At 35.2% G+C, this 27,288-nt stretch overlaps 1 protein-coding gene across 1 annotated transcript in view; it reads left to right on the top strand.

The window, feature by feature from the left end:
- Positions 1-27,288, top strand: part of PDE11A (phosphodiesterase 11A) — a 315,101-nt gene that overhangs the window by 160,308 nt on the left and 127,505 nt on the right. The window contains exons 6-8 of the mRNA XM_039855267.1: positions 2,890-2,965; positions 4,875-4,942; positions 5,851-5,943. Of these exons, the coding sequence (XP_039711201.1) occupies positions 2,890-2,965; positions 4,875-4,942; positions 5,851-5,943 (237 nt within the window). The remainder of the gene's footprint in view (positions 1-2,889; positions 2,966-4,874; positions 4,943-5,850; positions 5,944-27,288) is intronic.

Genomic DNA, 27,288 nt, shown 5'->3' with positions numbered 1-27,288 from the left:
TTTTCTCTCAGTCACTACCTGTTCCTTTTCTTCTTGTACTGTCACCTCTTTCCGTAGCTGCTTCAGATTTCCTAGGAGAATTAGGTAGGTCCTATTGTTGCCCCACAGTTGGCAGAAGCAAGCGTGTCTACCGCTCACTGCTGGTTTAAGACCACCAACAATTGAGTATGACCCTCAGAAAAACACAACAGACCCAACCATTCTAGTGGACTTGCCCAAGTCTGTAGAGTATCCCTCTCAGACCTCTCTAAAATCAATTTTCTTTTCTTAAGGCTCACTAGCATTGCTGTAATTCAGACATTATCCTTAGGGAGAAGAAGAAAACTACTTTATTCTTTTGGAAGATAATTTTGATGGATGTGTTTGTCATTGTCTGGTTTCCTTTGAACCAGTCTCTCCACTTTCAAGGTAGTTAATCTCTTATATGTTAAAGGAAGATGTTAACAGTACTTACCTCATAGGGTTGTTTTAATAAGTATATGAGATAATACATGTGAAAGCACTGAACAGGGTACCTGATATGGAACGAACATCCAGAAAATGTTAGCTTATCATCATCATTGTCATCTTCGTCTTTGAACACCTACTTTTAAAGATCTGAAGCTGCTCCTGATTTCTCTGAACAGTCAGTTGCTGGCTTTTCTATAGTGTTTTGATCATTCTTTACTTGGACACTTATTTTATCTTAACTGTTTCTATCTTTACTAGACCATGAGTACCTCAAGGGTCATAACTGTTTGAATCCATTTTTATATCCTTGACACCCAGCAATGTGTCTGGTGCATAGGAGATGGTAAATAAATATATGTTGAAAGAGTTCACTGGGTTTATGATTTATGCCCATGTTTTTGTTTTGTTTGTATATGGAATTCTCAAAAATCAATTGATGTAATTTACTCTGTTAACAAACTAAAAGAGAAAAAAGTCAAATGATTAAAAGGCATAGAATTTAAGAGTAAGATGACATGATGATGTGCCTAGAAAATTCAAAACACCACAGATGAGATATTAAAGTTAATAATTGAATTTAGCAAGATTGATGAATGCAAGTTCAATATACAAAAACCAATTATATTTTTATATACCAATTGAAAGCATTAGAAAATAAATTATTAACACCATTTAAAATAACATAAACTTTTAAAACACCTGGTATAAATATAACAAATTATATACAAAACTTTTGCATATAAAACTATAAAAGTTTGCTTAGAGAAATTTTAAGAACCCTAAACCAAGAATGCTATGGATTTAAAGTCTCAGTTTTGTAAGGATGTCAGTTCTCTTCCAAATTGATTGATAGATTCAGTAGAATCCCAATAAAAATCTCAGCTGTGTGTGTGTGTGTGTGTGTGTGTGTGTGTGTGTGTGTGTGTGTGTTAACTTCAAGTTGATTCTAAAATTAATATGGAAATCCCAGGGACCAAAAATGGTCAAAACAGCCTTAGAGGAGAAAGACAAAGTTGGGGGATTTATACTACCAGATGCCAAGACTTATTATAAGACTCTTATTTAAGGCAGTATGGTATTGGCATAAGGATAGACACATAGATCAGTAAAGTAGAATAGAGGATCCAGAAACAAATCCAAACATATTTGAACATTTGATTAATGAAAAAAGTAGTACTGCGGAGTGGTGGGGAGAGGTATCCGCGCCCCCCTTCAAAAAAAAAAAATGATGCTGGGTCAATTGGATATCCACTGGGAAAAAAAAAGAATCTTGACTCAACTCAAACTATACCCCCAAACCATCTTCAGTTGGATTATAAATCTAAATGTGAAAGTTAAAAGTTAGAACAATAAAGATTCTAGGAAAAGAATGTTTTAGGAGAATATTTTCATGAGTCAGTAGTAGGGAAAGGTTACTTGAACAAGATCAAAACAGTACTAAAAGAAACTAACATATTAGTATTAAGAACTAACATATTAGTACTAATTCTTAAAATTAATTTCCCAGAGGAAAACTGAAAAAAAAAATCGAAATATAAAATTTAAGTATATAAATTAACTTCCAGTTTAAAATTGTTAAAATATGCAGCTCTTAACTTCTACAATGAATATTCAAAAATATAAAAATAACTTTTTATCCCAATTATCATGATCCAAAACCTTGATATATTATTTTTTCTCCTACAGTATTGAGATGGCAGGTTGACCTTTTTCACTAGAAATCAAGGTCACATTAACACATGACACCTAATCTTTAGGAGCTCTTATCTAACAGTTCAAATATGGACTATTGGTTTTAATATTAAGTGCAGCTTGTTACTGAATGATGTTTGTCTGATCTGGTAATTTATACCTTCATAATTTTAATATGTCATGTCTTGACAATCTGTTAGGGTACAGAAAGAAGATCTTTGAACTTCTACATTTATCTTTTGCAACTTCAATTTTTTGTATATGATTTTATAACATACACAATAAATTAGTAATGTTAAAAATATAGGTATTTAAAGTAAATATACGCATGACAGCATTATAGATTCAAGCATTTTTACTAACAGATGTGCCCAGACAAAGGGAGATAATTGACCTACACTGGTTTAATTAAAATGCTTTAAACACTCAGAGAAGAATCTGTTGCCTGAATTCTTTCTGGTGGTGTGATCATGATAAAGACAGTTTTACATCAAGCTCTCTGTGGCTGTAGGGATTAGGGAGATAGTGTTGGCATTGGGTGTCTTGGTTGATTAGGCTTGATTTCCTTGGAATGTTCATAGTGATGTTTTAAATTAAAAGAGACAGGTGAGTATATGCATTAAAATTAAGTTATAATGTGTCTTTTTAAACTTTTGAAAAATATATTTGTTATGAAGAGTGGTAATATATAAATCAGAAGTGGCTAAATAGCATTTAATTTTAATTAACTACTTTCTTATATTCTAGGCTGACCAGATATCTGGTTTTCACATAAGATCGGTTCTCTGCGTACCTATTTGGAATAGCAACCACCAAATAATTGGTAAGACATTATCTAAGCGTTCAAACATTTTTTTTAAAGAAATACAAATTTACTTTAAAATATACCCATATCTTTTTTATGTGTTTCCCTTTTTATGTCTAGGACTAACCAACCAACTTATGTCTCATCCTCTTGTATAATCTTGTAGGTGCAGACTCCTGACAAATCAATATTAATCAGAACAGTGGAAAAATATTTATTCCCTTAAGTAAGAATCAGTAATTTTGTAGTTGTACGAGGCCTTAGAAAGCAACTAATAGAACTCTCTTATCTTACCCTGTGGAAATTGAGGCAGAGAGAAAGAGAGGGAGGTGGGAAGGGAGGGAGAGGAGGGTGAGGAGGGAAACAGGCAGGGAGAGAGGGGTTGGGGGGAGAGAGAGAGAGAGAAGAGAGATCATGCATAAAGACAAATGGAGTCACAGAGTGAGCTGGTAGCTGAGTCAGGACTAAAACGCAGGCCTCCGAACTCATGGTACAGACCATTGCATCTCTATACTTTTTTACATCTATGTTTTTACAGATAAATTAAATGCAAAGGAAGACAGAACATGCTTTATTATACTGAACACGTATCTTTCTGCCTGGATGCTTCTGAAATAGGCTGCACTTTCCACAGAATAAAGGAACTGTGGGCCAAAGCAGCTTCCAATTTTTCTTTCCCTCCCTGTTCTTATGTTTTTCCCTCAAAAACACAGTCAGAAAAATATCAGACCTAAGAAATCTAAGCAAGAAGAGGTCAATGGTTGAAGAAATCATGAAGGATGTAGACATTAGTTAAAATTATTGAAACATAATAAAAATAAGATATTTTTCTAGGAGGCATAAGGTAACTAATGTACCTATTTGCCTCTCTTTGCTTCCCCCAAGGTTACCTCTTAAACTCCAAGACATTGCTACTTGCCAAACAATTTTAGGGTATCATGACTTATCTCCCTGATGGGAAATTAGGTGTTTTAAAAATATAAGCATGCTTTAGAATTACAGCTGTTTTTTGTTTGTAGTAAATGGTGACACAGAGGAATAGCTTTTAAGATTGTTGAATTTTTCTGGTTAAGCCTGTGTGTTTTGATAGTCATGCCCTCAAACATCTGGTATAACGCTGGACATGAACTTTGTAAAGAGGAGGCACACGTAAATTAATCATGTGAGAACTGTATGTACTCCTCTGGCAGCAGGCAACAGAATTAGCCTTGCTTTGAAGGTTAACTCTATCATAATTCCTAACATTTCCTGAATGTTCACTCCATTCATTGTCTCATTTAATCTTCATCACCCTCTGAGATAGTTAACATTTAACCCTCATTTTACAAATGAGGAAATTCAGTGCTAAGAAAGTTAGGTAACTTGTTCAAGGAAACACTGCTAATGGTGGAGTTGAAATTTGAACCAAGACAGTCCAACTCCAGAGCTGATGTTCGTAATCACTGTGTCGTCATACTGCCTCACGCAAACGTGGTGCTTCTGGGAATTGAAAAAATAAAAAATTCTATGGATAGATAGATAGATGATAGATAGATAGATAGATAGTCAGACAGACAGATAGACAGATAGATACAGATATAGACACAATTATATGTATTCCATTACATATATGTTTATGTGTGTGTATATATGCCAGATTTATCAGAGTTATTGCACACAGTCATCTTGAAAACCATTTTTGGGAATTAGATTTATGCTTGGTAGAACTCTAGGCTTCACTGAGACCTAGTCTGGATATCGCAGCCTGGAAAGTAGACTGGAAAGTACAGCTCAGATCTGTTATTGTGGAGACATCAGGTGCTAGAGAAACCAGAATAAACTGAGTGTTTCAAGTTACTTAAAGGCATCGAGTCAGCCGGGCTTACTTATTGGAGTGACACAGTGTCCAGTGCTGAAAATGACCACATATCCCAAACTCTTCCCACAGGAGTGGCTCAAGTGTTAAACAGACTTGACGGAAAACCTTTTGATGATGCGGACCAACGACTTTTTGAGGTAAAAATAAATTTGTGAACCAAGGGTTGTAGCTGAGACGTCAGTAGTCTCCTGGTTGTAGCTTGCCTGAATTTGTAAGGATAAACAATTATTAATTATCGTTATACTAAAACAGTATGACATTTTTAAAGGAAGATTTAAAGAATACGTTAGTGCTTAGATAAGATTTGGTTCTCTTTATTTACTAATTAGATTATTTCGTGACCATTGATTATTTTTATCTTAATTTTATTACAGAACCGAATCGCCCACTCTTTTCTCCAAAGTGTTAATTGTCTTATCTTTGTCTTGTTTGGTGTGTTCAGAATCGTGAGACCAGGTGTAGTGTCATTACCTTTCTTATGTTTACAAGCTTCCTTTGATTCCTGTCTGCCCTCTAGCTAGGGAGCGTGGCCTTGAACAGGCTTCAAGTGACCAACATGAAAACTCCATGATTTTTTTTCTCTAGCCGAGAACACCTCACAGCTTCTTTACTAACTGGTTCTAAATCAGTTCTTCCTCTTAACATTTAACTTATGGGTATACACGCATTTGGTCTCTTTACCAAAATATTTTCTAGCCTAGCTACTAAAAGAGGTTGCTTTGGTTAAACAAAATGGAATTACCAATTTCAGTCCACAACCTAAATAAAGAACATATTTAAATAGACCGTAAGCATGTTTTTAAATATATGACATTTCTTCACAATGACATTAAATTAATAATTTTTTCTGATGTGCAATGTGAGCTATAAAGCTGTTACATGACAATAGTAATTAAGAATGTTAATGTGCATATTTCCCCAAGGCCTACCTCTGTGTACAATAAAATTATATTTTCAGGCCCATCCCTGATGACCGCCTGGTTTCATATTAGATTATGCCAATGAGATATTGGGATTTTTAATTAGTGGGCTCTCTCTTTCTTAGGCTTTTGTTATCTTTTGTGGCCTTGGCATCAACAACACAATTATGTACGATCAAGTGAAGAAGTCTTGGGCCAAGCAGTCCGTGGCTCTTGATGTAAGTACAGTATTCGTGGCAGAGTTGTATGCTAAAATGCCCTAATTTTATGAGGGAAAAAATCCTTGTTGTGGGGCTTAGTTTCTCAATTTAAATATTCATTGGTCTTAATCATTTTAGAGTTATAAATTCGAATCTGATGAAAGCTAGAGACCGTCTCTAGAAGAATGTACATATGCACACAATTTTATATATAATTTCAGGGAGTTTACAGATTTCTTGAAGTTCATCCATGTATGTCATATGGTTTGATATAGATTTTTAAATATTAGGCTTATTAAAAGTGATGATACAAAAGTAATTTCACAGGATTTTAAGTATATTATGAACTTATTTTGAATGCGTACAGTCTGGAAATTGACAACATTTTTTTGCCATAAGAAAAAATTCACTATGAAGATATATGATCTAGATAGGGGAAACCGTTCCTATCATGATCCAACTCCCCTGCACCCCATCCCCCACATCCCACCAAGAACTCTGACCCGTTTCCTATACCTGCATTTCCTCTCAGACCTACTAAGTTCTGAAAGAACAATTCTCATCTCCCCGAATCTCAGCTTGTTTTGACCCAAGACCTATTTTCTTCTGCTCTGTAGCTATCAAAGATTTTGTTTATAACTATGAAATATTAAGTAGGGCAGATACAATCAATATCAATGTCGAGATGACATTTTATAGAGCAGTATGATGTAATACATGCCCAACATTCAAAATGTTCTGTAAAAAACAAAACAAAACCCCAAAACAAAATATTCTGTGTACCAAGTAAGATGTTGGTAGAAAGAGAAAACCAAGGGAGAGAATGAGCAAGCAAGTCAGTGGTACCTGCACTGCTCTGATATGAGGTTTGCAAGATATGAAATTATAGTTATCTATCAGTATACTTTTTCTCCTAACTAGACCATGAACTCTACAAGCACAGTGATTTTTATCTTTTTCACACTTATTCTCAGTGCCTAGCAGCGTACTTAACACAGAGGAGGTATTTATTGAGCAGTCTTTGGAGGGAGAGAAAGAAGGAGGAAGGAAAGTACAGAAGAAGGGATTTTATTTTATTTTTTGCTCTTTCTCTGAATTAGTCCTGCTTTGTTTATATGTAACATCTTTGTAATAGGAATAAAAACAATATATACAGGATGAATGAATACATAGGTCAACTGTAAACAAGCAACCAACCAATAGAAACCACTGTAGATGTTAAGGTCTGTGTGCTGAACTATAGTCAAATCCTGGCTCTGTCACCTACCTCGTTTGTGAGAAATAAATGAGATGATGCATGTGAAGATTTTAATATGCAGTCAACAAAATTATAGCGATAACAATAATACTATATTGTTACTTGTAGTAGTATATTTATTACTGAGAAATCACCATGGATTAGAAGAAAGAACAAAGGACAGGAATTTGGAAGAGCAAATGTTGAGTCATGCCTCCTTCACCATCATCAAAAATTTGCTGCTCTCCCTAGAGTTGCTTCACGTATTGTTTCTGAGTTTCTGCAAATATGAATATGGGGACACACTGTATACTAGCTCCACCTAAATGTTACTTTATATTGCCATAGTATAATTCACACACCACCACACACACACACACACACACACACACACACACGGGTTAGGGAGAGGGAGGAGGTCCACAGAACATCTCACTGCCTACCCATTCACCCTCACTTCACTCATAGTGGATCTTCTCGCTGTTGAGAAGGAATAGAATAACTGGGTTGGCCTTGAATGGTCATTTGCCAACTGAAAGTCAACATTCTCACTGTTTACTTCCTAATCCCCCCCCATGTCATTGCCCCCACTTCCCCCTTCCCCCCCACACACCCAAGGAGCCACAGATCTCATTACCTAGAAAGTGCTAATATAGTCACAATCTTCTTATCCATGAATTGCTCATTTGGCTTCATGGTGAACACCCTCTTTTTTGTGTAACTCCGATAGCGTCTGTCCTTAGATACAAAAATTATTGCTGACACTCTCAAATTTCCAACACAACTCTGAGCCTTGTGACAATCACACTTTCAGAGGTTGATTTATGTGTGTGGACTTCTATGTTCTGTGTGCTTTATTTTGTGGCGGTGTCAAAAATGTCACTCCCAGTCAGAATTCTTATGCTGTCGTCTCGGTTTTGTCCCTCCCATCTCCACTCAATCCTACCTCACCAGACATCAAACTGTAGACTTTAATGGTCATTCACCCTCCTCCCTGGCTTGGGAATCTATACGCAAGAATATCTAGAAGGATTTCTTATTTCAGAACTTTGTGAAGACACGAAATGATTTGTTGAGAACTACTAAACCCAAACTCTGGAATGAGATCTACATATAATATAGTACACATTACTAATTACATGAATAATGTAATATTTATGTAAACATTTCTATTGAAACTATATGTTTATATTTATGTATTTATAACTAGCTTAGTCCAATGAGAGATTTAAGGTATATTATAAGGATATAAATGATCCAGCAAATTTTTTCGAAGGTAAAATAATAATAATAACAACAACAACAACAGAGCTAAAAGAGAGAGACAGAGAGGGAGAAGGAGAAAGAGAGAACTTGCAAGGTTGGGAGACAAAACCATATGCAATGCTATCCTTGTATCATCTCCATCGCTCTTCCCCCAAGGACCTGGAATAACCCTCTCCTTTTTTGTACTGTGCCTAAGGAAAAATTCCCCACTCGAATTTGGCACGTTCTTCTTCTTGCTTGTCTCATTTTTGCTTATTTTCTTCAGTTTTTATCCTACTTGATCTTGCCTAAGATCTATGTCTAAATATAGCTTTTTTAATCTTATTGCAGTGTCGTTTTTTTCATTTGGCAACATGAATGGAGGTAAATAATTCACCCCTGGCCCCAGTGACAATAACCACCCTAGAAGTCTTCATGGCCTGGAGAAGTACTATGAATACATTTCCTCCTGCGTGTTCATGAGACTCTTGAGAGATAGTACATTTTCTTCTGTGTTTTAAAAATTCTTTCCCCTAGGCATTTGAAATAAAAATACCCCCTTGGTGCATCCTCTGGAAATATATATTCTCCAGATAAATTCTCTGAGAAGGCTAATCCTCACCAATGCTGGCCATAATGTTCAGGGCTCACTGGAAGTACGCATTTAACACAGGCCTTGCTTCATTCGCATCAATACCCGCTGCAAAAGAAGTCTGCTGATTTTATCCAAGCGAAAGGCAGTGTAGGGACAAGATTTAAAGCTTGTTTTCGTCATTGATCTAATAAGTCTAGTTAGGATTGAATCCTGGTTCAGAACTGTTGATTTTGGTCAAGCTACTTAACCTCTCAATCTCACTTTTTTCATACGTTAAATGAGTATGCTAAGAAAGATGTTTAAACAGTTAAATAAAATAATGCAGTGTTTAGAGAGAGTGTTTAGTTACAGTTAGCACTTAATAAAAGTTAGCTGTTCTATTAGCCAGAGCACTTGCTGTCTGTCCTACATTTGTACTGAGTTCTGTTTGCTTAGCCCAAGATTTGCTGTAAAACTGTAGGGGCTGGGGTGGAGGTGTAATTTTTTGCCTCTTTTATCAGGAAGATCATTATCTGCTTGAAGTCTGAGCTGTAAACAGACTCCCTCATTTCCTAGATCCCTGTTTTATAGCACTGAGCATCCCAGTAGCATTACAGCCACAGCCACTGTGCTCCAGCGCACTGCTGCTCACTACTGCTCATTCAGTATGAGCTTGTCATCTGTGGCCCGTGTTATCCTATGGGTTTCTGCAGAAAAGTCCAGGGCATGGATATATAAAACTCCCCATGTCTGACACGACCATGCAGATCTTCTACAGCTACACATCTCAAGGGCAATGCCTCCCAGGAAAGACTTGCCATACTGGAGAGTCCCTTCCTCGTTGCCACATGCTGGCAACTTCAACTCGTTTTAGACTAATCCACAAATGGTAAAAAATAGAAATATAAGCATACAAAATATTTTCTACTCTTCTGGCCTTTAAAAAGTGAAGCGACTAATACATTATCTGGATTTCGATCAGCAATTGAATTATAAACAATTATTTTGATGATTGCTTTTCTTAACTTCTCATAGTTTAGTTATGTAATTCCATTGTTAAAGTCCTTTTTCTAACAACACAAAATTAATACTCTAAAGCTATTAAGGAGCAGAGGTGCTCTTAAAGCTGAACAAAGAAAGGACTTTATTACCATTTTTAATAACTTTAATTTTATGATCCTGATTTCCATTCTGCATGAGCAGCCCAGAGCTTCAACAAGAAATTATTTGAGAATAAGAATTGTCGATAAAGGGAAAGAACTTGACCTGTAAATCCAGGATACAGATAAAATACAGTACTAGTATTGTTGTAGAATATTACTTCTTCATTTTGAACATCAAGAATTGTCCTTTGGGGTGTCTTTCATAGATATTGCAAATGAAGCTTCACCTAATACGGATGAGAAATTTTCCAGGAAATGTAAGTCAGTGTATTAAGGGACACCTTATATACCTTTATGATCAGAGGAGGGAAGGAATGAGGGTCAAACAGAGGGTGTGAAAAGGCATATGCAATCAGGAGCCAAGCCCCATTTATTTTACCTCCCCAAAGCCTCTCCCATCCATTTTATTCTTCCAATTGCCACAGCAACCATCCTACTTAAGGGCTTCATTACCTCTCAGCTGCACAATTTTAATAGCCTTCTATTTGTTCTTCCTAAACTGTAATTTAGATTGCATCACTCACCCACTCATAGACCTTAAATTACTCCCCCATTACCTATCAAACTACAAACTTCTTGGCCTTCACGATCCTTGGAAATCTCATATGAAACTATTTTTTTACCCTGGCTTTATTTCTCTACTCAAAGTATTCTATGCTACTCACAGACTCAACTACATCTTAGTCTACAAATCAGCCACCTGCTTCTCTGCCATCTGATCTTCACTTCGACATTCTCTCCACTTTAGTCATTCTCTATTTCAATTACAGCATCTCCCTCAAAATTATCCCATCATTCAAAGTTCGATTTAAGTGTAATCTTCTCTCTAAAGCTTTTAATCCTGTGGCTATTTGTTCCTCTCTTTGCCCTATATTGCAGTTAATTTTGAGTCTATATGTTTTCTTCTGCTAGAACATATGTTCATTAAACTATGTGATCGTGTCTTATTTGTATTTTATTCCTTTCAGTGTTTTAAATATCAAGATACTTAATAAAAAGTGTTTTGAATAAATGAATGCATGCAGCCACAAATAATTATTCTGGTCTTCCATGTCAATATTCCAAAAAGGAAAATTTAGGCTTTGATGGAGGAGCTGGCAACCACTTTAGTGGCTGGCCACAGACTTGCATGTGTTATTGTTATAGAAAATGTACAAAGTATTTAGAAGAAATAGAAATCAGTGTTAACTTACTGCTTAAAGATGACCACCTTACCATTTGAGTTGACAATTTTGTCTTACTCTCAACCCTTTTAAAATGTCACTGTCTTCTGGCTTCCACTGTTACTAATGGAAAAACCTACCATCATTCTTCTTGTTCCCCTAAATTAAATGTGTCTTTATTTTTCACTGTTTTTATTATTTTCTCTTTATCCTTGTTTTGTAGTCATTTGACTATGATGTGCCTACATGTGTTTTCTTTTGTATTTCTTTTGCTTGGGGTTCACTGAGCTTCTTATATCAAAGGGTTGATAACTTCTATTAATCTCAGAAAATATTTTGCTAATATCTCTTCAAATATTTATTTTTCCTATTCTCCCTCTTTCTTTCTGGGCTCAGTTACACATATGTTGAATCATGTGATACTGGCCCACAGATCTCTGACACTCTGTAATTTTTTTCATTCTTTTTTCTTTCATACTTCAGTTTGGGGATTTTCTTAGAGTTTGCTGACTTCTATAAAGTCCATTCATTTCTGATATTATATCGTATTAATATAATAATGTATTATATTAATATTATATGTTTCAGTTATACATTTTGACTTGATTCTTTTATCAGCTTTCATATCTCTGCTGAAACTTCCCAACTGTTATTATGTCTAACTTTTCCTCGAAAATTTTACCATACAATTCTTCACAAGTTATTATATATTTCCAGGCTTTAGTTCTGACATCAGGGGCATCTATGAGCCTGCCTGTATTGATTGTTTCTTTCTTGACTAGGGGTCACATTTTTCTTTCTTTGCATGATTTCATAAATATTTGTTGCATATCAAACATCTTATATAGAAAAAATAAAGTAGATAAAGTTTTTACTAGATACCGTTTGAGTTAAATAATTTTTTTGTTGTGTTCTGTTTTTCATAGGGAAGATATGTGATTTTTTATTTCAGGGAGCTAGTATGAAGGGCTGATAATTCGAATTCAACCACCTGTAGTGCCTAGCTGGAGATAGGCTGGAGCTTTCATGCATTTCAGTTTATTTCTGGTTTCAAAAGAGATTGTGACTATCTCTCTGTGCTCTTCAGTGTAGCTACATTGAGTGACTGGTCACAATCAAGATTTGAACTGGAAGGAGTTTGAATTGCAGCTTGAGTTCATTTCAGTTCACTTCTTAATTCAACTCCAGCAGGGCTTCAAACCTAAGTAATGTGCAAGAAAATAAAATTTCTATCGTTCAACTCTGTACTCACTACCACTATCACAGCAGACTTCCCATAGAGGAGAAATGTCAAGCTGAGAGATTTGCTTTTGCATTTGTGGCTCTTCCGGTTACCAATATGTCATGTCAGTCTGCACTGTCATTAAAAACTTACCTTGTTTTCTTAGTTTCACCAGTCACTCTGCTGATGATAGGCTAATCTTTCACCTACCTATAAGCAATTGGTCTCAGATATGAAAGCAGTCACTGCTCTTTATTCATTTATAAAAGACTGCTGACTGGAATTTAGTTCATTTGGATTTCTCTGTGTAAATCGCTCACCCTTTGACAGCTTTAAAATGAAGTAGGAATTTTAACTCTTTCTTCTTGTTGTTATGAAAGTAGTGACAATCGTTTAAGATCTTCATTCTATCTGGAAGTAGAAACCTCTGGCCAATTCTTTTTACTTTTTACTGCTGATTGATATAGATACATTAGTATTAATTTTTTTGTGTAATTTTGTGGTATTTTGTCAGTAAGGTAGTTGAACATATTTATAGTCTGTCATCATCAATCCCTCTCCTTGAATTGTTAGTATTCCTTGCTTTATATGCATTTTGATTCCATATTATTTGCAAGAATAGGTTCCCAACTGGAAAGTGTTTCTTTTACAGATTAAAAAATACTCCTTTGTTTTATTTGATTGCTTTTTACCTGGAAATCTACTTAGTTTGAAATTAATCTTGTAATCTGTGCTCTTTTATTTTACTTATTTTATTCACTACAATTATTCAGTGATTATTTCTTATGTTCTGAGCACTGTGTTGGACACCAGAGATAAAGCTGTGAGCAAAACAGATGGGGTTCTTTTCATTATAGAGTTTAGAGTGCGAAGCAGACAAAAAGAAGTCATGCAAATCAGAATCTAATAACGGTTGTGATAAATTCTATAAGGAGAAAATACAATATGTCATAAGAGGATCTAACACTGGGGTTTCAGGTAAGACCTCTCTAAGGGACATACATTTAAACCAACAATTCCTTACTCATTCTTTTATTTTTATTCCTTCTGGGTCATTTTGTTTCAAGCATATTTCTTATAAACTGTGTACATATGAATCTAATTTTTTAATCTAATCTGAGAATCTTTGTTTTTCATGAGGGATTTGGTTTTACATCTGTTATCTTATTTTTTCTGAATTTTTACTTTGTGTTTTCCTTTTCTGAATTTTACTATATAGATTATATTTTGCTTGGTTATTTTTTACTCCAGTGAAATGGAAATTATCATGCTTCTTTTATAAAAATGTTCTTTAATCAATATTTCTCTAATTAATAAACATAAAAATGAACCAATATCATTTAACTCCTCATTATGTAAGAAAATAAATCGAGTATGTGCTTACCTACAGTTTGCTAGTTTTTATTCATGTATTATAGTATTTTAATTACGTTATCATTAGTAAATTGTTACATTTATATAATGCAGTTACTTTTTCAAGAAGTACTATTTATATTTTTTTGTATTAATAGAAGAACTGTATTTCTAATACTTATTTAGACATAGATTTTGTTTTGGTAATCTAATCTTGCCTATCAAACCACCCCAGAACTTACTATCTTAAAACAACTATTTTACTATTTCTCAATAAGAAATACATCTTGATATATCATCACCTCAGAAACTTCTCTTATGCCTCTTCCACCATCCCCAGAGGGAAACACGTTTCTGATTTTTCCACCATAGATTAGTTTTACCTGTTTAGAATTTCACATAAATTAAACTATACAATATATATTCTTTTTTAATAAGATTTTTTTCAACCAGCATAATGCATTTGAGATTTATCCATGGTGGGTATATAAGTTTTTTTTTTCTTTTTAATTGCTTAGTAGTATTCCATTGTGGGGTTATACCACCATTTGTTTATTCATTCTCTTATTGATCAATACATTGGTTTTTCCACTTTGGGGCTAAATGAATAAAGTTCCATGAACATTTTTGTACAGATATTTTTGTAAACATATGCTTTTATTTCTCTTGAACTAATGCCTAGTATTAGAATTACTGGGTCAAAAGGTCAGTGTATACAGCATAGGGAATGTACTTAGCATTAATGTATTGGCTAGGCAGAGAGCCAGAAGAAAGAAAGAACAATTAGGGGGATCATTTTATAAACTATATAAATGTCTAACCAATGTCCTATGTACCTGAAATTTAAAAAAAGGTCAGTGTATATTTAATTTTAGGAGAAACTGACAGATATTTTTTTTCCAATGTGATTATACCATTGTACTTTCTACCAAGTAACTATTAAAGTTTTAGTGCCTTCAAAATCTCATCAATCTTTGGTGTTGTCATTGTTTTTAATTTTAACCATTTTGGTAGGTGTGTAATGGTATTTTATTTTAGTCTTAATTTTCAATTCTCTGATGACTAATAATTGTATATACTTTTTCGTGTACTCATTTACCATTCATATATCTTCTTTTGTGAACTGTCTAAACTTCAGTTGAAATGTTTGTCTTTTTATTATTGAGTAGTAGGAATTTTTTATATATCCTGGATGCCTGTTTGGTCAGATATCTATACTGTGACTATTTTCTCTAAATCTGGATCTTGCTTATTCATTTTTTTAATTGTATCTTTTGATGAGCAGACATTTTTAGTTTTGATGAAGTCTAATTTGTCATTTAAAAATTTTGAAGGGTTATTACTTTCTGTGAACTAAGAAAACTTTGCCTGCCCACAACTCAAGAATATATTCCTTTATGTTTTCCTCTAAATGCTTTATAGTTTTAGCTTTTACATTTAGCTCTATAATCCATCTCAATAATTTTTGTGTACAGTAGCAGCTGAAGTTTATTTTTTTATTTGTATTATTTATTGAAAAGTTCTTTTTTCTTCATTGGATCACTCTGGCACTTTGTTGAAAAACAAATGACCATGTAAGTGTCACAGCATTTTGGGCCTGTATATTCTTTTCAATTGATTTGTTGATCCTTAGTGCTTACATTAAAATATATGTGTATTTATTAACTTCAATGTCAATTTAAATTCTGCTATTATAATTTGGTTAACATAAGAAAAATTTTCATATGTTAACCATCTCCATTTGCATGTTGCTGTCTGCATATTCAATCATTGAATATTTGTTGGGTTTCTACTTTGCAGTTGATGATATTCTAAGTACTGAATATTAAGCAGTGAACAAACAAATAATATTCATATTTCATATATCTTGTATCCCAGTGGGAAAAGACAGGCAGTAATGAGTAAACAAATGTGCCATAAAAAAAACAAAGCAGGATGTTTTAATAAAGAGTGATTGGAAACGGGTTTACTAAAGGATACATCCAGGAGAGTTCTCCCAAAAAAGTGAGTTGAGCTTTGATATATCATTCTTTCATTTGTTTTGTTTATTTTTAATATTTTATCTGAACTTATTTTACCTATATGGCTTTCTGCTCCAGTTTCAATGAGGCTCTTTCTTTTTGCAGCTTATTGAAGACACTAAGCATAAGATTTCTGAAAGGTAATGGCCCTCACACGAAATGGTTATTAGAGATACATTCTCTTTGAGTTTTCAGGATTGTGCCCCCTCTCCCTTGGACTTTAGTGTTTACCAACTGGCAAGTCTTTGAGACTAGTCTTGAGCCTCTTTCACTTATGTACTATAGAATCTTCTGTATTAGATATACAAAAGGGGAGCAAACTGATGTTAGTTCCTAGGCTGATTCTCAGTATCCAGTACATAGGCTCAGATCTAGTATGGTTCTCCTGGGTTGAAATGGCATATTCATCCCCCAAGCCAGTGTATTCTGAATCTCTTGTGTATAGGGATATGTCTGTGTGTCTGGTTCACCACTGTGTGTCCAGTACCAGCATAAGACCTGGCCAAACAGTACAAATGCAAAAAATATTTATTGAGTAAATCAAAAATACTAAAGTACAAATAAAGATTACAATTAAAGTACAATAAGAGTCTCGATCCTCAGCATACACTGCTACTGAGGTTTTCTATGAAGTTCAGTGAAGTAGTTAAAAGTATGACCTTTAAAATTAGACTGTTAGGATTTTAATCCTAGCGTTGCCACTTTCTATCTGTGTATCTCTTGACAAGTCACTTAATTTTTCTGTGCTCCATTTTTCTCACTTCCGAAGCTTGTGGAATTGTTATGAGGATGTCATGAAATAATACAAATAAAGTCCTTAGCACAGTGCTCATAAATTGCCAGTAATAATTGTTACTTGTATTTAATATCCACCATCATTCAGTGTTTTATTTGTAATGACTCTGTCCCCAAAGATAAAGGCTAATACTTCAAAAACAGCTGCCATTCAGTAAACGGTCAACTGATTAATTTTCTGGTTAGTACAGATCCTGGGTCTCTGAGTGAAAGCCCTAACACTATAGGAAGGAACAGTACCCTCCCGTCTGTCTTCTTTCAGACCAGGTGGACTGCTTGAGGAACAATGCTCTCTGTCTTCTTCTACACCAAGAAGACTGCTTTATTTCAGGGGATGAAATAGGGTTAAGCCGCCAGTTATTTTTCTCAGTACAGCTGCATCTGCTTTATAATTGGTGAAAATTCTTCCCAAAATCTAGTAGTGGGTTCTCAGTTTTAGTGACAGTTTCTGGGTTTTCATTTAGGTATTTTGAGGAAAGTAGGAGAACCTACCTCAAGAATCAGCCAAATAACATTTTCTTTAATAAACTTTTTTTAGAACAGTTTTAGATTTATAGAAAAATTGGGAAGATAGTACAGAGAGAGACTTCTCATATGCCCTGCACCAGTTCCCCCAATTATTAACATATTAGTATGGTGCATTTATTATAATTAATGAACTAATATTGCTATATTATTATTAACTAAAATCCATACTTTCTCTGGATTTCTTACTATTTACCTAATATCCTTTCTCTGTTTTAGGTTTTCATCCAGAATTTTCTACTACATTTAGTCATCATGTCCCCTTAGGCCTCCTTTGTCTGTAACAGTATTTCAGAGTTGTTGTTTTTGGTTGTTTTTTTTTTTTTATGACCTCAATAGTTTTGAGAAATACTATTTAAGTATTTTGTAAAATGTACTTCTATTGAAATTCATCATGTTTTTCTCATGATTAGACTAAGATTATGGCTTTTGAGGTAAAGTGTCATTTTCATCACATTATATCAAGGATACAAATTTTCAACTTGACTTATCACTGTAGATGTTGACCTTGATCACTTGGCCAAGGTAATGTTTGTCAGGTCTTCCCACTGTAAAGTTACTGCCCCCAACCCTTTCGATACTGTACTCTTTAGAAGGAAGTCACTATGCACAGACACACCTAAAGAGTGGAGATGTATGCTTGACCTCTGTGAGAGAGAAGTAGCTAATAAATTATCTAGAATTTTTCTATACAGGGTATTTGTCTTTTCTACCATTTATTTATTCAATTGTTTATCTCAGTATGGTATCATGGATATTTATTTTATACTTTGGGTTATAATCCACTATTACTTTATTTATCAGATACCATTTTGTACCAGAATCCAATAAGGTAATCTCTTAACAACAATGAGGAATTTATAGATAGGAACAAGTAGTGCTTTCCTTTAAAAATAGTCAACAGGGGAGTCTACGCATGTCTCCTAATAATACTATCATTATTTAAATATTTCTGAAACACTCTAATAAAAACTGTGAGTTTTGTAAGAAATAGTCATATGTAATGAATGAATCACTTACTATGTGCCAAGAACTTACTTAGTCCTCACCAAAACATGGAATAGACAATATGTAAATTTCATAAGCCATCATATAATACTTCCAGTAATTCGGTCTAGTAGAGTTTAGAGACAAGTGAATGTGTGGTTCCCACATGGGGTTTATGAGTTTCAAGAGACAAGTAGGTACAAGGTTAGGAAGCATGGAGGAGGGGCATCTAAATCGGAGAGTTCAGTCATTATTGCTTTGTAGAGAAGATAACTTCTAAGTGACAGGTGGCAGTAAGGTCTAAAATTTAGAAAGACAACTAGCGGGAGCACATCAGGGAGAAGGAGGGTGGTGGGCAAAAGCAGAGAAGCCTGAGTTAGCAAGCTGTCCAGCATCTCAGTACAGTTAGAGCGAAGGGCACACTGAGGGAGAGGCAGGACAACAGGTAGCCGGGGCCAAGTCACCAAAGTCACTTGCGCTACCCAAAGGAACTGGAATTTGATTCTAAAGGCAATGGAGAATCATTGAAAAGTTTTCAAGCAGGAGAGGAGCATGATCAGTTTTGACAGTTTAGAGGGATTATTCTGGCAGTTATAGAGAGAAAATTAATCTCCGTACTTCATAGTCATACTTCGTTTTTTAATAAAAAGTTGACTATATTTTCATTTTATTTCCTGTTAAATGATATTTGGTGGCTTTCTAAAATCAAATCCCTCAAATGATTCACCACAGTGCCATGATCTAAAGAATGTGCTTTGGGATCCTGAGCAAGAGTTCCCAACACACAGGATGTCTGGAGTAACTTAGCATAGTCCCTGTGGTAACTTGCTCTGGCTTATTTGTTTAAAATTTTTTATTATTAATTGACATTCTTATTCTTTCTTCTCCTGTTATTCTTTGATACTCTTTAAAATGCTACATGTCTTAAATGTTCATCATGTGTCAGGCACTATGTTAAGTTCTAAATATATACTTTATTTGAACTTCACCAAAACAGTCTATAGTAGTAGACAATATTATTGCCATTTGACAAATGAGCAAATTTGGGCTCAGAAGGGTTTAGAAACTTGCGAGGAGAAGTTTTGTAGCTTGCATTGCACAGCTAGAAGTAAAGCTGTGATTTAAGCTCAGGTATGTGTGTTTAAAGGGGCCACGTTTCACAAATTGTGCTGCAAGATGTCTTTGGAGGAGTAGCCTATCAATTTCAGGACTGCATTTACCACTGAAGTCTTTGACTGGCCGTAACGGAAGTGGAAAGAGAGCCAAAGTAAAGGGCCTGTTTTCTACACCAGGAAAGCATGCTTCTGATTCATGAGACAGTGATGACAGTGATTAAGGGAAAAATCATAAAGAAGAGCGAGTGCGAGTTGATCTAAAAACTCAAACTGAATAAAGCACCCTTGGAAATGTGTTGTCTTCCTTCTTCTCTTTCGCTTCACTGAAAATTACTAACTTATCAGTAAAGAAACAGTTCTTTCAGCCCAATGGCTTTGGCTCTGCAGTGCAGATTCTAGGAGTAATAGCCCGGGTCTGTGCTGAGCTCCAGCAACTCAGTCTTTTATTTAGTCCTATCGAAGGCAAATGCTGAGCCTAAGTTAGTGGGCTCAGGTGAATACTGCACAGTGTGAGAAAGAGAACAGCATTTCACAGTGGAGTGGCCGTGCCTGAGCCAGCCTGCTTCTCTGATAAAACACTGTCCTGTGAAATCGAGGTTCAGAGTCAAATAAGTAACAAAGAGAGAGAAGAGAGAGGAGAGATGGAGGAAAGGAGGAAGGGAGGGAAGAAGGAAGGAAGGAAGGAAGGAAGGAAGGAGGGAGGATGGAAATGAAGGTAGAAAGGAAGGAAGGTAGGAGGAAGAGAGGGGGAGAGGGTGAAGAAAAGAAAACTTCATGAGCTGCTGAACTAATGAATGCTTGATGTGAGATCTTTTTGTGAAAATTGAAGAGGAAGTTGAATTTCACATTTCTGTATGATAATTATATAATGGAGACAGCACAAGAATACATAGGAACTTGAGGGCCAAGGTAAAAATATAAGCCAGGAACTTGTAGATATTTCAAAAAAGATCTTGAATTTCCATAGTATTTCATGTTTTTAGGGGTTCAAGACAATCTTACCTAGATTTTGAAACAGGCTTTAGTTAACACCTGGATTACATTAATCTGTGGATGGGATAGCATAGCAAGTCCTAGTTGAAGATTGATGTTGTTTAATTTATTCATTGCTTCTTAACCAACTATCCTGAAATTTAGTGGCTTAAAACACAATTTTGCTTATATTCTTGTGGGTCAGAATTCCAAAAGGGCTAGGATAAGTGGTTCATTTTTGATCCACATGGTATTACCTTGGGTGATTGGGCTGAAAGATGCATTTCAAGATGGCCTCTTGATTCAGTCATGTGTGTGGCTTCATGGTGCTCCTTGGCCGCACTCTCCTTATACTTGGCATTTCAGCCTTTAGGTTTCTCCATGTGGTGGAGCTTCCCCCAAGGTAAATAGACCTTATACAAAGTGGTTCAGGTCTACAAGAAAGAATGTTTAAAGGGCCAGGAAATAAAAGCTTCCAGTCTTTTAAGTCCTGGGCCCAGTGCAACTGGCACAGCATCACTGTTACATATCATGTTATTAGTAAAGCAGTCACGAGCCCCACCCAGAGTCAAGGGGAGGGGACATAACCTCCACCTTTCATGGGAAAAATGTCAAAGAAGATGTGGCCTTCTTAATCTGTCACAGATAATAATTTGGGTATAGCTACAGAGTACCTATTGAGTTTCAGGATTTATGTAATAAAAGATATGTCATTCTTGGGCAAGTACACAGGTACCAGTATTTAGCAACTTATGAGCAGAGGGTAAATTAAAGGTAGTTTGGGTAGCTACTAAATAAACGTCAGTGTTGTCATTATATCCTAGCTAATGGGTAGCATTTATAATTATAAAAGTATCGTAAGGGCTTTTCAAAATTAGATTGAAATTTGGAGTGTGAGTATCAATAATTTGGTAGCGACATAGAATGATTAAGTTAAATCTTTGCTTTGGGTGAATAAATGATGAATGCATTCTTCATCTTAAGTTGAGGGCTCTCTCAAACTACTGGAGAGGTTGACTCTATAGCTTTGAATGAAACAAATGCAAAAATGAAATGTCTATTCTGTCAAGAAAATTAATTAAAAGAGAATCCAGCCAAGATGGGCAGGTCTCACACTGACCTAGAAGTCTAATTTTCCTACATGGGGACATTGTTGTCAAGGTGGATTTCAGTACACCAAGCTCTTTGGAGAACTCCTTTTACTCATATCGCCCTGAACACAATTTGGTAGATGTTTTAATTTTCTTTCTATTTCCATATAAACAGAAAGCCTATTTTTTCAAAACCAAAATGATTATTTTAAGTGCCCAATAAGATGAACTCAGTAAGAACTTGATACTTTCTTGTACCTGCAGTCTCTTATACCTTCTACTAATGTGTCCTCTTACCTGAGAAGGTCACTGTTTCTTATATCACAGAGGGCTAGAGGCTGCCTACAGAGCTGATAGGTTTATTGCCAGTACAAATTTCACCTAATACAAAATGAAATTGAAAATCAAAATTTATCTATGTTTTAGGTATATCCCCAATTAAATTTAGACATCTATGATATTCTCAAAATACGTCTTTACATCTCTTTCATCAGCAGCATCTTGGGCTGAATGAGTATGATCCATAGGGTCATTTCTTATTTTCTGCTGTTTCCAGTGATTGCAAATGTATAGCATACATGCCACCACTCTTCCCAGTCAATGCCTATGGAAGACATCACTAATCAATCACAGTACGCCTTCCCGCTGAGCTCCTTCTTGAGCCTCAACAATTATTTTCAGTGCAGTGTTTCATACAACCACTAGCAGCCAAATAAAATTGGGACCCTAAATAAAATGTATTTACCAAGATGAGAAAAGGAAACCAAAATGTCTATCACAATAGCTTATACATAGTAGGTAACCCATAAGTATATGTTGACGTGAATTACAAGTGTGGCCCTTCTTTCCCAACTATAGTAGTTACAAAGCAGCCAATCTTAAAGTCACTCTGACAATTGAGTAATTTATTGCCCCAGATTCAGCGGTATTATTATTCTACTTTAAATTTGAAAAGTTTGTCTTTTTTAGATTTTTTAAAATATTTTTTTATGACAGATATATTTTGAAGGTCATGGTAACAGATCACACAGCAGACACAGTTATCTGAAGTACCTTTTCAAACATTTCATTCCATTAAACAGCAGGCAGTTTCTTAAATATTTGACACTATAAACTGATGATTTTTCAGTTTCTACACATTCTCTCTGTTGCCATATCTTTGAAGGCTGTTAAGAAATCTTGGAGTATAGTTCTTTACTCAGTTAGATGACACTTGTGTCAGGTCATTTCAAGTAAATCGGCCTTTCATTCCTTGCGGTTTGTCACCATTCTTGGCTGGAGGCCTACTGCTGATAACAAAGCTTCTTTATTTCTTTGGAGTTCATCAATATAAATTATTTGAGATTTTACTCCAGATCAGCTTAACTTAACTGTGATATCAGTTTAGTTTCCAGGTGCCACCAAATGCCACTTGGCCACCAGAACCATAAATATATCAGTAAATATTCATGCAGCCCTTTTGTGCCTGAGACAGCCCATTGGAATCCTCAGTGGGGTCTGAGTTCTTCCTCCCTGTTATGTTTTTTATATTCATGCTCCTGTCAGCCAGTATCTGTAGTGGTCCGTTTCTCATTTCAGGAGCAAATGGTAGCCCAAATTCAAAATAAGTTAACATTCAAAACTATTGATTTGAGAGATTTTACTCAAGGTTAGTTCCTGGGATTGCAAGGAAAGCGTTTGGTTCTGGTCTTGAACCACATGTGGCAGAGGGCAAGGCTTGATACGACAGTCCTATTTCATAGCGCTGCTCATTGTTTTTCTTTTGAAATATAGTTGTCTTTTCCTGCTGTGGAAACTCAACACAAAAACATGACTTCTTTATTCTGTTATTTATGGGTCTGATAATTGCTTTATCTTGCGCTTTTTTTGCTAGGGGCAAGTTCAATCCAAAAGTTAATCGAAGTTAGTGAGGTTTTGCAGATCATAATTTATTTTTGAAACTATAAAGATTTAAGTTAGAGCTCATCAACAAAACTGAATCACTGGTTTTTACTTTAAAATATTTTCTAAATTAATACAAATATAAAAGATAAGTCTCTATGGGATAGAAAAAATTTTCTTGTGAAAATTTAATGTATTTTGTGGCTCAACAATTTACTTTTGTATGTAAGCTTTACACAAATTTTATTTAGCTGTCAAAAAAAATGAACAAGTGTGTGTATTATGGTTAAATTCTCATAATCTAACCATGTTCCTCATAAAGGAAGTTTTTATATAAGATTTGCAAATCTTTCTTTCTTTAAAACTAGTACAATGCATTCAATTAAAGTTTTTTTACTTGATCAAAGATATTATTACTCAAAAATAGATGGTATCCCTAGGTCCTTGATATGAAATGTATAGCTTAGGGAATTCTTATGAAGTTAATATAATCTGGAATCACGGAGGAAGTTTTAACATATAATAGGGTTTGACGATAGTAATTAAGAATATATTATTCTTTACGTTTTATTATCAAATATAGAACGTTGCCCGAGTTTTAGTCATTAGATGTGCCATACGGTCATATATATGTAAATAACAATAATGATTCTCTTTTGAATATTGGCTATGCTAAAAGTGACCATGAATTGCTTTTGTTATATTTCCTTCAGTGTCATCTATGGATTTGTCACAGATCTTAGATTTATAAGGTTATTTGGCATTGTTGAAAAGACTCAAGGCATTTGGTAGGTTTGCCAGATAAACTACTGTGGAGAAAAAAATCACTGGGAGATGTGAGGTGGAGGTGGGGAAAGGAATATGAATATTTTGAGATGTGGCTTAGAGTTTTCCACATTTGTTTCCACCCTTCTTAATTTGGAGCAAGTAGAAGTAGGGTTGCTAGGTAAAAATAGAAGACACCCAGTTAAATTCGAATTTCAGATCAATAGTAAATAATATTTTTAGTATAAGTATGTCCCAAATATTGCAAATATTGTTGATCTGAAATTCAAATTTAACTGGATGTCCTGTATTTTTATTTGCTAAATCTAGCAACCTTATCTACACCACTTAGTTTATATTCTAAGACATATTATGATTCATTAAGAAAACAGTATCGATTATGGGCACTAATAATACAGGATGTGGATTCTTTTGAGATTATTTTTTGTATTCCTCGATTCATCAGATATTTACTGAGTGCCAACTGAGTATCAGGCACACTCCTAGGGACAGGCTATACCTTAGAGACCAAAACCAGGTCTGATCTTTCCCTTCATGGTGTTTAAGGTCTAGTGAGGAAGGCAGGTCGTGAACAAACCAACAATAACTCCAGCTGTGATAAGTAGTGTGAAGGAAATGGCTTGTTAACTCAGAGAATAACAGAGAGTGAGGTGGTTTCTTGAGGTGGTAGGGGATGAGCTCATTGAAGAGGTGACATTTAACCTGATTTCAGAAGGATAAAAATACCAACCAGGTGACGAGCACGGGGAAGACTCTAAAGTAGAAAAGAGCTTGGTGTACAGAAGGACCACAAGGAGTGAGTGTGACTGGAGTGTGTAGGAGCGTGCACAGCATGAAGTGCAGTCTGAGAGGGCACCGAGGGCCAGATTATGCAGGACTGGTCAGGTCACTGTTTGGAATTTGGACGTTATTCTAAGTGTAATGGGAAGCCACTGATGAGTTTTCAACTGAGGGATGGCAGGATCTGATTTATACTTCTTAAATATCACTCTGGCTGATGTATGTATGCCATACATCACATTGTATTACTATGACTCTGATGCTCCCGCTTTCCTCTTTGGCTTGTAAGGACCTCTGTGATTACGTTAAGCCTACCGAGATAGCTAAGATAATCTTTCCATCTCAGGGTTAGCTGATTATCAATCTTAATTCCATTAGCAACCTTAACTTCCCCTTAAAATGTAACATAAACATATTCCCAGATTCTAGGAATTGGGATATGGACATTGTAAGGGGTGAGGGAGCATCATTTTGCCTACAACATATGGGAAACTCAACATGTGTGTTTAGACATATTAAGTTTGAGATAGCAGTGAATTGACCAAGTAGGAAGTTAAAATTGTAGGCAGTTGAGTATCTGAGTTTAGAGCTCAAGGAGAAGTTGGGGCTAAATCTGGAAGTTGCCAACACAGAGATGGCATATAAAGCCAGGAGAGTGTATGACATCACTGAAGGAGAGACTAAGCCCAGTAAACTTCTACATTTAGGGTTAAGGCAGAGGAGGAGAGACTGACAAAGAAAACAGGGAAAGAACAGACAGAAAAAGAGGATGAAAACCAAAATTGTGTGGTATCATGAAAGCCCAGAGAGGAGACTTTTCAGAATAGGCAAGAGTGATACCCTGGGTTCAGTACTGACTGGTGCAAAAGACTGTCACAGATTTGTGCATGGATTTCACAGCAAGAAATTGGAAACCTTGAGACATAATGTTTCAGTGGAGTCGTGGGGTCAGAACCAAAACTGATGCAGGTTGAAGAGTGAATGAGATATGACCAATGACCACAGGTGGTGAGGGAATGTCCTACATGGCCTCAGCATCATTTCTGGATGCTTATTAAAAGTAGTGAGGTGATCACATTGATTAGAGGCTTTACAACAATAAGTAGCTAGGAGCTAAGCGAGTTAGCTGTTGTATATTTATACCTAGTTAGAATGCACGAGGGCTACATTGATAGTAGACATGAAAAGGGTACATATTGCTAGGTGCTATGTGTATAAAACAATCCCTGAGAGTAAACTGGAGCAATGAACCACCTTTCTGAAAGCATCCCATGAAACCCTTTAGGACCAAATAGCAGACACTGCTTCGAAGGAGAAAATCGTAGTATTCTGTAGCAAGACTCAAGATCCCTTTGTTCCTCTGACTTGTTGACCCTTACAGGGATTGTTCCCTGCAGAAACAAAGTACCCCTATTAACTGATGGTTCTTCCCTATGTACCCACAAAGTACTGTACACTTTCAGGAGAAAGTGGCTAAAAGATTCTTAGTGTGAGGCTACTCCTCTGCTCCTTTTACTGGTTTTCAGACTCCTACTAAAGGAAACAAGAACTCACAGAACAAAAAAATTAAAAAGGAAAACCAAAAACCTTATCATTAACTTCATCAAATAAAATAGAATGAAAATTTCCTACGGATTTAGAGATTAGCCAGTAGAGAGGCTTAAAATCCCAGAATGAACTCTAAAAGGCTTTTGGCTCCAAGTTATGGTCCAGGAAAAATTTTAAATCATAACAAAGTAACAAAGGCATTTATTTCATTAAAATCTTAATCTTACACCATACATGAATTTAATTTCGGATGTATCATAGGCCAAAATGTAAAAGAAAAAGCTATATTTTTAGGAGACGGCACAAGATACGTATTCGCAGCTTTAAAGTAGGCAAAATTTCTTAGAAAGGACACATTAAAACAAAAATTGACAAATGACACTTATCCAATATTGAGAACTTCTGTTTATCAAAAGACACATTAAAAGAAAATTGTGTTGGTAGAAGGCTACAAACTTTCAGCTATAAGATGAATAAGGTCTAAAAATCTAATGTAAAACATGGTGACTATAGTTGATAACACTGTATTATATAATTGAAATTCGCCAGAAGAGTAGAACTTAAATATACTCACACACACACACAAAAAGATAAATATATTAGGTGATGGATGTGTTAATTTAACTACATGGTAAGAATCCTTTCACAATTAACAAACAAACAAAAAACAAAACAGAAAGATTAATAGACCAGCCACAGACTGATAATATTTTCAAACATCCATCTGACAGAGGACTTGTATCTCAAATATACAAATAATAACAAAACAAAAGAAAATTTTAAGTGGACAGAAAGTCTTAATCAGTAATAATTGTCTGCTTCATTGGTTCAAATATTTTCAATTTTGTGGAGTTAATAGCGTTTTTCTTTTAAATAATAAAAGGCGTGGGAAAAGTTGATTTAAA

Source organism: Pteropus medius, unplaced genomic scaffold, assembly GCF_902729225.1.
Source record: "Pteropus medius unplaced genomic scaffold, Ma_sr-lr_union100, whole genome shotgun sequence".
Taxonomy (NCBI): Eukaryota; Metazoa; Chordata; class Mammalia; order Chiroptera; family Pteropodidae; genus Pteropus; species Pteropus medius.
Note: the sequence above shows the minus strand (reverse complement) of the source record. Positions and strands in the feature narration are given on the sequence as shown.